This window comes from Nycticebus coucang, chromosome 11, assembly GCF_027406575.1.
Source record: "Nycticebus coucang isolate mNycCou1 chromosome 11, mNycCou1.pri, whole genome shotgun sequence".
Lineage (NCBI taxonomy): Eukaryota > Metazoa > Chordata > Mammalia > Primates > Lorisidae > Nycticebus > Nycticebus coucang.
In genome coordinates, this window is record NC_069790.1 from 67,551,407 (window position 1) to 67,564,478 (window position 13,072).

At 33.7% G+C, this 13,072-nt stretch overlaps 1 protein-coding gene across 2 annotated transcripts in view; it reads left to right on the forward strand.

The window, feature by feature from the left end:
• The window catches only part of SEMA3A (semaphorin 3A), a 514,403-nt gene that overhangs the window by 427,019 nt on the left and 74,312 nt on the right, over positions 1–13,072 (forward strand). For both annotated transcript variants that reach the window (XM_053553821.1, XM_053553819.1), the window contains 2 exons: positions 1,697–1,790; positions 9,751–9,870. In XM_053553821.1, coding sequence (XP_053409796.1) covers positions 1,697–1,790; positions 9,751–9,870 — 214 coding nt within the window. The remainder of the gene's footprint in view (positions 1–1,696; positions 1,791–9,750; positions 9,871–13,072) is intronic.

The following is a 13,072-nucleotide window of genomic DNA, read 5'->3' on the forward strand; positions in this document are numbered from 1 at the left end:
GTGTCTTTTATTAGATATGTCAGTAAGTTGCATATTATAATCTTAATGTTCAAGACCTTATAATAAGTTTGTATTTGTGAACAAGTTTGAAATTTGGTGGTGTCTATTGCTATCTATAGACAAAAAGTCTTTTACATTATGTTAGGAAGGTTGACAATAATGGTAACATCCTGTGTTAAATTTTCACTTTATTTTCTTAAGATGGCGTGATGAACATTATTAATAGAATGAAATAAATTGCATTTGCTTTTTACTTTTGTTTTTAAAAAAATTCTTTACATAAATTCTTTAATTCTCAGGATAAATCTGTGGGGCTAAATATCCTTGTCTGCACTGGTGTTTTAGGACCAGAGGCTCAGAGATATGTAATGGTGACCAAAGAAAGGGCTAAAAATTTGCCCACCTGAATGCTAGTTAGCTGGCTCTCTGCCCTTCCCACTGCAACAAGTACAATTCTGTGAAGCTCGTAAGTTATTGCAAAGAGTAAATTTTAGAATCGAGCTGAAGCACTCTCATGGTCAGGGGACAGCTTATTGACCAAATATTTAATCAGTGCAAGGAAAGAATGGAATCAGTAATTTTCACTTGCATTAACAGACATATAGAGAATACTTTTGGTTTGCTTTCTTTTTACTTCCCTCTCTAATTCAAATGAGTTTCAAGAGTTATAACTTGAAACTGTGCCATTAACTCCATCAGAAATATTAAATGTTAAATAAAATGATCCTGACTGACTGTAAAACGAACACCATTTACTATCTCAAGATGATAAAAAATACCTTTATATGATAAGTAGAGAAATTGCCAATCTGTGGACAACTTAATGTGCTGCTGGAAAATGCTTACATATTCAGACCTAATTATTTCCCAGGACACCTGGATTTGAAGAGTGCTCAGAAATGTCCCCTAACTTATTGCACTATCACATATAGGTTGCAGTAGCTAGAAACATTCTGGCAACAGGGTCTCAGGCATGATTTAGTTTCCTCCTCATCAAGAGTTTTTTGTTGTGCTTTCCTGTACACATTCAACCTTGAGACATGCATAGTTTTTATATGTAGTCAAAAGTTTATTCTTGTTTCTGAATACATAGGCCCCAACAGAGCACACATTCCTGTGAAAATGATGTGCTTGTTATAAGGACGCCACCTCCGGGCACACTCCCCCTGTCATACAGGGGTGGGTGAGATTGCTTCGCAAAACAGAAGCATGTGTGCACCTACATTGTACAGGAGACAGGGTGGAGCAAGTGACTGCCATAGCTATTCAGAAAGTCCTCTTGGAAACTGCATAAAGAAAAGCAATGTATTATTTACTCTAGACATCTAATGTAGTAAACTGCTATTTTTTCTTGTCTACAAAGGATGGAAATGAATCATTTAAATTAAATTTTTTTCTTCAACAGCCATTTGGATAGATCTTAGCAAACCTGTGTAATAAAATGATAACTCTCCCCTTATGACATATTCTGCTCTTTAGAGTTCATTTACACATTATTGCTTGCAACATGCTAACTGCTCCTAAAATTCACTAAGTAGATTTTTTAGCTATTTTCAACCCACATAATTTATCCTGCCATCTGCAGGATAAAAACAACCTTTGCTGTTGGACATGAGTACTCAACCTCTCTTTAACATATTGAAAATACTTCTTACATTAAATAAATAAAACCCTTCTTCTTTTTTTCAATCTACAGGATAACACATTTAAACTGGAGGACTCACATTTTGAAAATGGCCGTGGGAAGAGTCCATATGACCCTAAACTGCTGACAGCATCTCTTTTAATAGGTGCGTAGTCAACAATCAATTGAGTAGTGAAATTTTATAGATAATAACAGGTTGCATGTTTTGGTTTTTTTTATCTTCCAAGATTTTCCATATAAATCACAAACAATTTTAGAGGTATATCAGTTGATATATTCAAATACTTTGAAATTGAAGAAGAAACAGTAAATGCCATTTTGGTTATTGCCCTATCTAGTCTGATTCTTTTTAATTAAAATGGTTTCATAGTACCGTAAAATGTCCTGCTCAAGCATGACCCATCCCCTCTTGAGCTTAAATTTTTCTTTTGTAAGAAAATATTTTTATTTCCATTTTATGAAAAAGGTATTTAGAAATTGAACTTTTGACAGGTTTTAATGAAAGAATGAGAATCAGTATATTCTGTTAATTACAGTCAATGATTTGTCAATCTCTCCACATTTAGACAATGTCATGAGCACAGTCCACGTGAATGGCGGTACAAGTGGCTGAGATGGCTTTGTGTCACCTTTGCATTACCTTTGGTCACTCATCCTGCTATCTTGTTAGATATGCTGGCTGAAGGAAGACAATCTGTATCCACCTTTTACGACTTTAGGTTCTTTTATTTTTTTCCCCCCAATCCAACAAAATATTTTATGTGACTTCTTCTAACCTTTTTTCTAATCATATTCTTTTCTAGCTTTTTCTTCTTTTCAACATTGCAGATGGGCAGCGAATGCTTACCTATAGTTCAAAAGGATTGACATAGAAGATAGGAAGTAGGAGAAAAGTTTATTCAATATTGAAAAATTTTTCCAAATCCTTTTAACCACCCTGAACAGCAGTTAAACAAACACACACAGATACAGTGATCAATCATGAAGTAATTTTTCTATTTTTTCTTCCTTTTTCTTTTACTCTTTCATTTTCTTTCTTCCTTTCTGTGTTTTTTTTTTTAACTTTTGAGCATATCAGTAATCTAAAATACACAAAACAATCAAGATTCCCCTCCTGAATGTATTTTTCTACGAAACTGTATAAAAATGATGTGCTTTTGGTTTCTCTTTCCACAAAGGAAGCAATTCATATAATTCTATATGTAGAATTTCTAACATAATTTTGCATCTAGAGTTTTAAAAAGTAAAATTAGAAAGAAAAATGACAATTAGGTTATTTGCTGATCTGACAAAAGTTTATAAAATTTTCTTTTTATGGATAATTTTTCCTACTCAAAAAAATAAACTACAGTTGTATGAAGTAGAGCATTAACCATGAAGACACATTTTTCTCAGGATTCTCTTGTGTTGACTTTATCAGTGTGTTTCGCTGATCTATGTTCTATTAAGAATAAAACCATTGTACCATACATTATCTCCTCAATTGCTTTTCAATTGTAGACAATTTTAGTCCATTTGATCCATTTATGCAGCGTTTTAACAAAAGTTTAAGACTTGAAGGAATGCAGCAAATTTAGTACACTTATAATTTTCCTATTCCTCTAATGGCCTAGTGATCACATGCGGGTGACTTTCTCACGAGTGCACACTGCAGTTGGAAAGTCGTCTTAAACAAAGGGGAGGAGTTGTCCCTTGTTCGAACTTGTAGCCTGTACTGATTTAAATCGCACGCTGAAAAGGGGATAGATATTCTTCAAACAGCACTATGTAAAAGTGTGCCTAACACAGCTTTAATTTGTGGTATGTTTCTCAGCAGGGATTTTCTTGATTATTTATTTTAATATTCTGCCGAGAAAGGATGATGACAAGTCAGTATTACGTAGCGCACACGGTATGCAACCACACAAAGTCCGCAAAGAACACGAAGCGCCACGGTTTGGTTTTGTATTAGAATTTCTTTGAAAAAGCTAGATAGGTTTATGAAAAGGGAAAGATAATAAAGGATGTTTTGTGAGTCAGTGAGAGGATGTATAACTGTGGAAGAATAATAGGCATTTCAGAAAACAAACGTCAAGTGGAAAGCCAGACCTTAACCTGTCCAATATGGCTAAATAATTGTAACTTTCAGAAGTATAGAGGGTTTATTGACAAGTCCGAATAATAAGCTAATTTCTGAATAAGTTAAATAGCAAGGTACAGAAAAAGGAACAGAACATATTGGACCTGGCAAAATTCCTCAAAATGCCCTCAACACTATTACAATTCAACTCCCTGTAGTGGGCAGTTTCCTTTGTAACTATTCTGTAAATTCTTCCTCTCAGAGCGCACTGAATTCCCCTCGTTCAGTTTTCTTGGCATTTTCTCGTACACCGCCATAAAAAGAATGCTCCCTAGTTTCGTGGAGCCTTCTAACATAAATATTTTCTACAGCACTTCCCAGACTCTTCTACCAACAAGGATAACAGCTGTCTCTGAAATACACAGGTTTTTCTTTGTATATCAACTAATGGCCAACGGGAAATCCTATTTTCCTCCAAAGATTTTGTATGTATTCTTCTAATTTTAGTACCTAGGTAGAAATTTAAAGCTGGTTGCAGGCCGCTCTCTTCCTCAACACTGGGAAACAAAATTTCAACTTTGGCTAAAACTTTGGTAAACCGGCTAGGTTCACCATGCCAGCAAATATTTTTTATACCACCAATACCAATATGAAATGATTTCAACCTATTAAATTTTAAAGCCAGATGACACTTAAAAAAAAATTGGTTCACAAAAAGTGTCAAGGTTTTGTGTGACCTTTTTCTAAAATGCCACTATTTTTTAAGTTGATGACCATAGAAAATATGATTTCTCTCCTGAGCAATACAAAGCTACATCCTTTAACTTCTTATGGTTTTCAAATCACAATAGTTACGTTATCATTGTGTCAATATAAAATTGCGCCAAAATTTATTTTTAAAATATTTCTTATTTTATCTACCTGCAAATATTCTGATTATTTTGTTTCAAATTTCTTTATTAAAGATAACAGTTTCTCCCCTAATCAAAATAAATGAGAAGTATGATCACAGCACGAGAATAAAACCCAGTATTTTCTGCACTGATTAAGTACCATTTCACGTTTTCATGACATGAAAGGAAAAGTCCATTTTATTTTCTCAGTGTAATGTTTTCCAGGCAATGTAGCACTAATAATTTAAAAATATTTCAACACAAAGAGGTATTACCGAATTCAATTTGAAAGGTCTGCAATTTTTGGTAAGGCTTATATCTTCAAGCTATTCTGCCTTGCTTCAGGGAAGAACATAATTTGATATTAGAAAATGTTCTTATTTTATAAGAATTATAAAATGAATTAATTACATATAATTGAGAAAAGTATTTGAAGTTCTTTGAGCCTCAATGTCCTTGAATATGAAATGGTATGGCCAAGCTAGTTATACTAGTTTGTTGGGAGAATTAAATAAAGCAACATAATAATCTACTATTTTGAGTACGTGCATATTTCTGGAATATATGTGGAAAAGAAACAAACAAAAACTCATGTGTGGTTGCCTTCAGGGAGGCTGGGAGGAAGCTTTAAAGCTAGTAAATTTTAAATTTTTATTTTATACCATGTATACATATTAACTGTTAAAATATTAATTTTAAATGAGACAAAAATAACAATGTCAATTTATTATATTCACTGCTACAGACAAAGTAATCAATTAGTATAATAATGTAAAATTATTTTCACATCATTCGACTCACCAGGAATGGATTTCATCCACGCCGAGTGTGTGTGTGTGTGTGTGTGTGAGAGAGAGACAGAAAGACATAAATTTCTTTTTTTCCCCTTCTGTTTCTAATTTCTCTGCTTCCATTCTATGGGTGGAATTTACTCAAGGTGTTAACAACATAATGGCTTGGTCTTTAGGTTGTTTGATTTTTTGCTCACATCCATGTCACACTTTTCACCTGTGCTAGTAACACTGCAATTTTATCAGGAAATTTTTTTTCGCCTTCTGTTCCTCCTCCTCACACCCTTCTCAGGAATTGTAATCCAGTACATGGACTGATCTAAGCCATATTTTTACTTCATTTTGAGCTCTGAACAGAAAGTCTAAAGTACTTATGAACTTTTGTTTTTAATATGTGCTTCTCAGGTAACTCAGCCATGGTAGAAACACAATTCACAAACTGTTTTTGTTCATCTCAGTAAAGAATGCTTTCCTTTGAGACAGTGAAGACAGAATGGTAGTATAATCAAACAGCAGCCTTTGTGCTTGACAGTTTCTAGATGGTTAGTTACATCTGTCAGCACTAATTTATCTTAGTCCAGTATATTATTTTTGAGACATCAAACTGCCCTTGTGTTTTTTTTTTTTTTTGTAGAGAGACTTAAGGATTTGTTGGAAAGAATACCCATAGTCACTTGTTTCATAGGTATATCAATTCCTTGAGTATATTATCTTACCACCACCTTAATAAAATTGGACAAATGTCACATTTTCTTTCATTAGTCACTTAGCATATATGGAAAGCCCAAAAGTATGTGTCTCAATGCCATTTGGATCACTGCAGGATAAGATGTACCTAATACACTACGTCAGATTTTCAAGAAGACCCATATTGAGGATCAGAAAATTATAAAATTAGCACTATGCTCAGGAATCAGCCTAGAATTTGGTTACTTTAGAAATTATCTAGAAACTACAAAAGAAGTTTCACAAGTAAGCTTTTTTATTAAATAGATCTGTTCTCCAAAAATAAGCCAACTGAGGTATAAAAAATAATTAATGGTCATATATCATTAGATCATTTCAGATAGTCAAAGAATATAGCAATTCTTTAATATGATAAAAATGTTTGAGTATATTAAATAACATATACTTTGGCTTCAGATGATATGTCTGCTTAATGAAAAATAAGCCAAAATAGGCTTATTTCACATTCCACTACCTATATTTTTTGGGGAAAACAACAAAGATGTCATACCTTATCTACTTACTGACATTGAACGTGGATGATACGAGAATGTGCCCTTCATGGCACCTGGTACTGTCCAGCTCAAGGAAATCATTCTGACTCTTGCCAAAAATAATATTCAGGTGCGAGGTCATTTCCTCTAGCTGAAAACAACTGTGCTTATATACTTTTTTGTTTATAAGTCAATTATTCAATTTAATTCTTTTAGTAATAAATTGAGTCACTAGCTCTTCTCCTGAATAGTTCTTCTACTTTCTCTGAATGACCTTCCAATCTACTGTGAAATGAGAAAGAAAATCATTCCTCCACCTTATTTTTATTTGCATTGATTTTTATCATTCTAGTATGAGAATGAGTTTAAGAAAGTAATAAAACAACCAAACAAATGAACAAGAGAAACAAACATCTTTTATATCCAAGGGAAAGTTTTTATTTATTGTTGGTTTTGTTATTTATACTCTCTCTTAAATGCATTTTATATATATAACAACATAAATATGAATTTTCCTTACCTAGAGCAAGCTCAACAACAAAAAGGATGATAAATTAATGACATTCTTTACTAACATATCTGATTAAACTTTTTGTTGGCATGGTCTGACTATAGCTCTGACACTAAATTGTCCAATTTTCACATCTTTTCTATTTTTATTTTTCTTGATTTTCTTCCCCTCATATATGAATTAGAGGCAGTGAAGTTCAGCTAATAGTTTAATGCAGCAGTTCTCAACCTGTGGGTCACGACCCCTTTGTAATGATGAAAATATATCCTGCATATAAGATATTTACATTATGATTGATAACAGTAGCAAAATTACAGTTATGAAGTAGCAACAAAAATAATTTTATGGTTGGGGGTCACCACAACATGAGGAACTGTATTAAAGGATCACGGCATTAGGAGGCATTAGGAAGGTTGAGAACCACTGGTTTAATGCTATTGATTTTGTCAGATCATAGGGACATAAGGGATCCTCTCACAGGTGCTCCAACATGAAAATGTTTGAACTTGGCATGACCACTTTAGGTTGCTTTCACAACATGTTTTTGAGTAACATCCTCTTATTCACACAGAACAAGAAAAAACAATTATCTACCTGACATTTAAAAATACATCCCAATTATTTATTAATCATTTGTAAAAGATAAACTATTAACCTTAAAAAAGTTACAGGGCTTGGATATGGGCTAATATTAATGAAACAATAGGCATTTAAATATTTCAGAGTGTCTTTGAAATATACAGACAGCTTATTCATAGCAGTTTTGCATTTTCAGAGAAGGGTTGTTTCCTTTCTTTGTGGTTAGGTAAAATATTATTCCATCATGTTTTAGTAAGAGCAAGTCGGATTTGCATTTGATATTTAACTAAGTGAAAAGAATACAAGCTGCTTTGGAATCCCCATATATTGTACTGTGACAGTTTAGGATAACAAGGAGAACGATGCATTTAGCTAGTAATTTGTTCTAGTAATTTTCAAACCATCTTTTTATTTATCTTGAGTTACAATAATTCAAAATAAATGATCGGTTTTTAAATTCAATGTCCGAGATATCTATCTATGTATACAGTAATAATCTGTTACTCAATGATTTTTCTCCGTGTAATTATTCTTCACTACACTGGAGGGTATGCACAGTCCAGTTTTCGGACATGTTAGTGAGACACAGGTTCAACCAAAGAAATTGCTTTGAGTTGGACTACTTTGTTTTATAGTGCAAAATTTCCCCTTGTTTTATAGTGCAAAATTTCCCCTTGTTTTATAGTGCAAAATTTCCCCTTATTTGCAAGGGGAAATTGAGAATATGAAGAAATGATAGTTCTATACAAATATTTAAGTCCTAATTTATCCTGTCTTTATTTTCTGAATATTTTTCAAATCAGTGCATAAAAAAACATTAAAATATCCAAATAATCAATGAGAGAATATTAGTATTTACTGTATCATGGTTTATTTGAAGAAAATTATTATCACTTTCGTTCCTCTGTTTTTAAATAATTCACTTTAAGCAGGCAGGCAAATGACATATTTTCTGGAAGAAATGATATGAGCCCCTTTCTTTTTTAAAAAAGCAGATTTTCGGTTTCTTGAAGGGCATCATGGCTTAGTGTAAAAGGCTTGGGATTAAACAGGCCTGGGTTTGGACTTTCACCTTGACATGCCAACCTTGCATTTCTTGAACTGTAAAACAGGAATATCATTATTTACGTCATGAGGTTGTTGACAGAAGTAAATGAGATAATTTGAGAGTGTCAAGCTACTGCTGGACGCCTGGCAGGCACAGAGTGGAATTCCGTAAATATTAACTTCTTTTTTTTCTCCCTTTTGTCTTTTTCCTTCTATTCTCTACCATCTGGTTATGATTCCTCCATTATTAAACTCTGACCTAGAGATAATTCTATTCTAATAGTAATGAGTCAAAAAGCAAAGCAGTCTTGAATTGCACTCATTGGGGCCTGGGTTGATCAAAATGTCTTTCTCTTCAAACACATTTCTGTCATAGCTGAGGCCATGTGGTGGATTTATTTTTGGGACTACGTAATAGCTTATCCCAAATAATAACATTTCTCCCAATAGACATTTTAAAAAGTATAAAGCCATAAAAGTGGCAGCGAAAATATCAGTCTTTTCTAAATTCTAGCAAAATCTCATTAAGTCAGATACCACTACAAAAGACATGTATGAAAGATTTAATTGCTACTAAAATAAAAGCTATAAGCAAAATTTTACAGTGATACTTTACCCTGGCAAATAAAAATATTAGAAACATAGTAGCTTTACACCTATAAAAGCAAGTGTATAACAAATGTAGTTTGCATTTTGTAATTTTGTCATTGGTCATAGTGGAAAAGAATAAATTTCATGTTTTAGCAGAATTCATTAAATCAAGATTCACTTGAATTTTCTAAGTTGGTGCTCCTTGAGTAATCAGATAGTTAAACAGTGAATGATTATAAAATACTCAATAAAAACACTGGATGAAATACAAGTAGTTTTGCATAATGCTGCCGAGAGAAATTCTGTTTCCTTTTAGCATGGTCATAATTTCAAACTTGTGAGGGTTTTTGTATCATTTTTCTTGCCTTCATTGAATTAAAGCATGTATCTGTGGTTCATTTTATCACAATGCAGATGGAGAATTATACTCTGGAACTGCAGCTGATTTTATGGGGCGAGACTTTGCCATCTTTCGAACTCTTGGGCACCACCACCCAATCAGGACAGAGCAGCACGACTCCAGGTGGCTCAATGGTAGGTGACGTGTGCCAGAAAGCAGGCTTGTGGCCAGTGGAACTGTGTTCAGTCTCTGGGGAGCTTCTGTAGTATGTGCAGGATCACTTGAAGTTTAGTGTGCTGTTAAGCTAATAATGGTGACTTCATGACTGTGGGCGTGAGAAAGTTGGGCAAAAAGAGAAGAGAGAGATTAAAAATTCAGGAAAACATGTATTTTGTGCCAAACCTGAAGTTTCTCAGTAGTAAGCTATGGAAAGAAGGAGATCTGGGTAGGAGTTACGGAAGGGAAGCAATGGAAAAAGATAAGATGACTTGCCAACACTGTACAAGGGAACCACACTAAATCCCACAGTGTGGTACTTTCTCCATCCTTCTCTTGAGATATGGATGGCCTTGAGATCCTCATCATATAAACTACTGAATATCAGGAAAAATGCAGTGTTAATAATGTGATGTTAGTAGTATTTCCAAAATTTTCAAAGGGATATTTTATATCATTTGAACTGAGTAAGCTTTAATATTCCTAAAAATACTTTTTCCTTTTAATAAGTGAGGAAATTAAGGCCATTATCTTATCTAATCCAATAGTAGAACATTTAGAACAATAATCCAGTTTTTTCGACTTCTATCACTGGCTTGAATAATTGATCAAGTAGACACTTTTTATTATTATTATTACTCTATTTTATTTATAGGATATAAGAAATTTTAGCATGGTATGAAATGTATAAAAATTATATGCTTAAAGTAAATGTTATATCTTAATATTCTAAGTAAATAATCTTTATAAATCTTTGTAACAAGAATTTAATATTTTTTCCTTTGGTTATTTATGCATGTACCAAGGATTTTTATAATGGTCCCTACTGATTGTATATTATAATTTTTTTATTACAACTTAATTATCTACATTTATATCTGCCTTTCATCTTATACAACAAAGTTACCCAATTCCTAATCTCCTCTCCATGAACTTTTTTCTGGTTTCGTATGACTCATGAATAAGAATGAAGCTTATGGTTTACAGTTCACCTATGTTCTCAGTCAGATGATTGATCATCTCCCTCTTTGAACTTCTGCCACACTTGTTTTTCCTGCCTTACTTCTGAGAAGCCCAAATTCTTCCACTATTTCTGTACTTCATTTGTTTGTTGGAGAAAAATCATAAGTCTGTCTCTGGACTGAAGTTTTAAGAGAACCTGAGCTGTGTTATAATGTTTCTTCAGCTCGATCCTCTACTTCAAAGTACATCCAAAACAAACAGTACCTCAAATTCCCTCAGTCGGCATCTCTTCCCTTGTGTGACAAGATTTCTGATGGTCCTATTATTTTTCATGAAGTAGTGACAAAAGCTTGCCTCCTACTTCCTCCTTGGACGCCTCTTCTTAACTACGCTGATGTTCTTTCTTAAATGTATCCAGTCTAGAGTCTGCTGCCTTTACTTTTCAGCACTGATTTCTTTCCCTGACCTGAAATCTTGCTCGTGCAGAACTCTTCTCTTCATCATGGTGTACCACCAAGTCTCTAGCTATACATCTAGCTCATAACCCGGCTAGCTTTGTTTCTTCACCATGGCTCACTACCATTAGCTACTTTGCACTTGACTTTAATCCAATCATCTATTTCCATGAAACTTTTCCTCCATGCATCATTGATGACCTCTGATAGCTTTTTAACCTTCTCCCCTAAGACAAGCTCTTCTGCAGTATTTGTCACTAACTGCCTTAGCTCCCTTTAAATTAGTCACTTCTCTTATCTTCCCTCAGTTCTTGCTCTACTGAGTTTTCTTTAAATGTGTCATAATTTCTCCATTGTTGTTTTCAATGAAGATAATGCCTGTGATCATTGACGATTGATTATGAACCCTGTGGTAGTCAAAAGGAATTATAATTATCAAATTATAGTTCATAATTTTGAATTATATCCCAATGTCTTCCTGCCACTGGGGATAGAGGTGGTCTCTTAGGACCTGCCTGAACATCTGAGAAAGTAGGATTCTCATGAAGGAAAAGAAAAGATGTTGAGATGAAAACAACAATGTATGTAAAATTCCAAAAGCCCAGAGCACAATTTTGGAATCTCCGCTGTAAAGGATTAAATGTAGAATGTGCACGGAGGCAAAATTAGTAGAGGAAACCCTCTTTTAACATTGCTGTCTGTCCTATTCTTAGATGAAACGTTAGTGTGAAAGATTTGTTTGTTTGTTTTTAATTCAGCAAGAAGGAGACTTTGATCTACCAGGATCCCTAAAGGGCATACAGGCTTTTACTGTCCATGAGCAACAAAAATCACATTAGAAGATAAAATAACATAAAGGAGAGTATAGTATCCATTTCAATTTTATGGCCTTAGAGGAAAAAAAAAAAAGTCATCCAGTTAAAGCTGCTTTTATGCTGCACACCCGCATGTTGACAGCTGAGGCTGAAGAATTTACACTGTGGGAAAACACAGTCACTGTCCACAGCTCTGTACTTCATCTCTGAAAATGTGTAGTTCACTTGAGAATTCAGTTATCAGGCTCTCAGCACTAAACGTGAGAACTGATTTTTCCAAATTAACACAAAGGTTACATCTGACAGGGTGCAGAAACCAGAGCTGTTGCAAGATGGAGGATGCAGACAAGTCTGAGACAGGACCAAGGGCCTGTGACTCACAGAGCTCATGAAATTAAATACCATTACTGAATAAAATTGGAAACAACGTTTACACACACACACACACACACACACACACACACGCATGAAGTAAATGAGTTTGGAGGCATCAGCAGAGACTGTACAATCATATGTGTTCCACAAATAAAACATAGTCTTGCAAGGTATTTTTTTCAGGAGTCTTCAGGCTATTCAAATTAACTTTGGTGTAGGAATTAGTTTATTTTTCTCAAAACAATTCAATTCTTTTAGAAGAATCAGTTTGCATATTTTAGATGCCCTTCAGTTTTTATTTCTACTATAAGAAATTGTCTAAAAGTGGATCTTGAAATATCTATAGTTTTTTTAAAAAATAGAGTTTCACTACTTTCATGATTACTAAATTTATAGTTATATAATAGTGCCGGTAAAGGTTTAAATTCAGTTTAAGAGGAGATATTGGGAATGAATAACACTTTTAGATGAAGAAACTTCAGAGAAATGAAATCTATTGATTTTTTTTGCATATTAATATCTGACAGCTTCCTAAAATATCCTCCTCATTGGTACTAAACTCTAATTTAAGG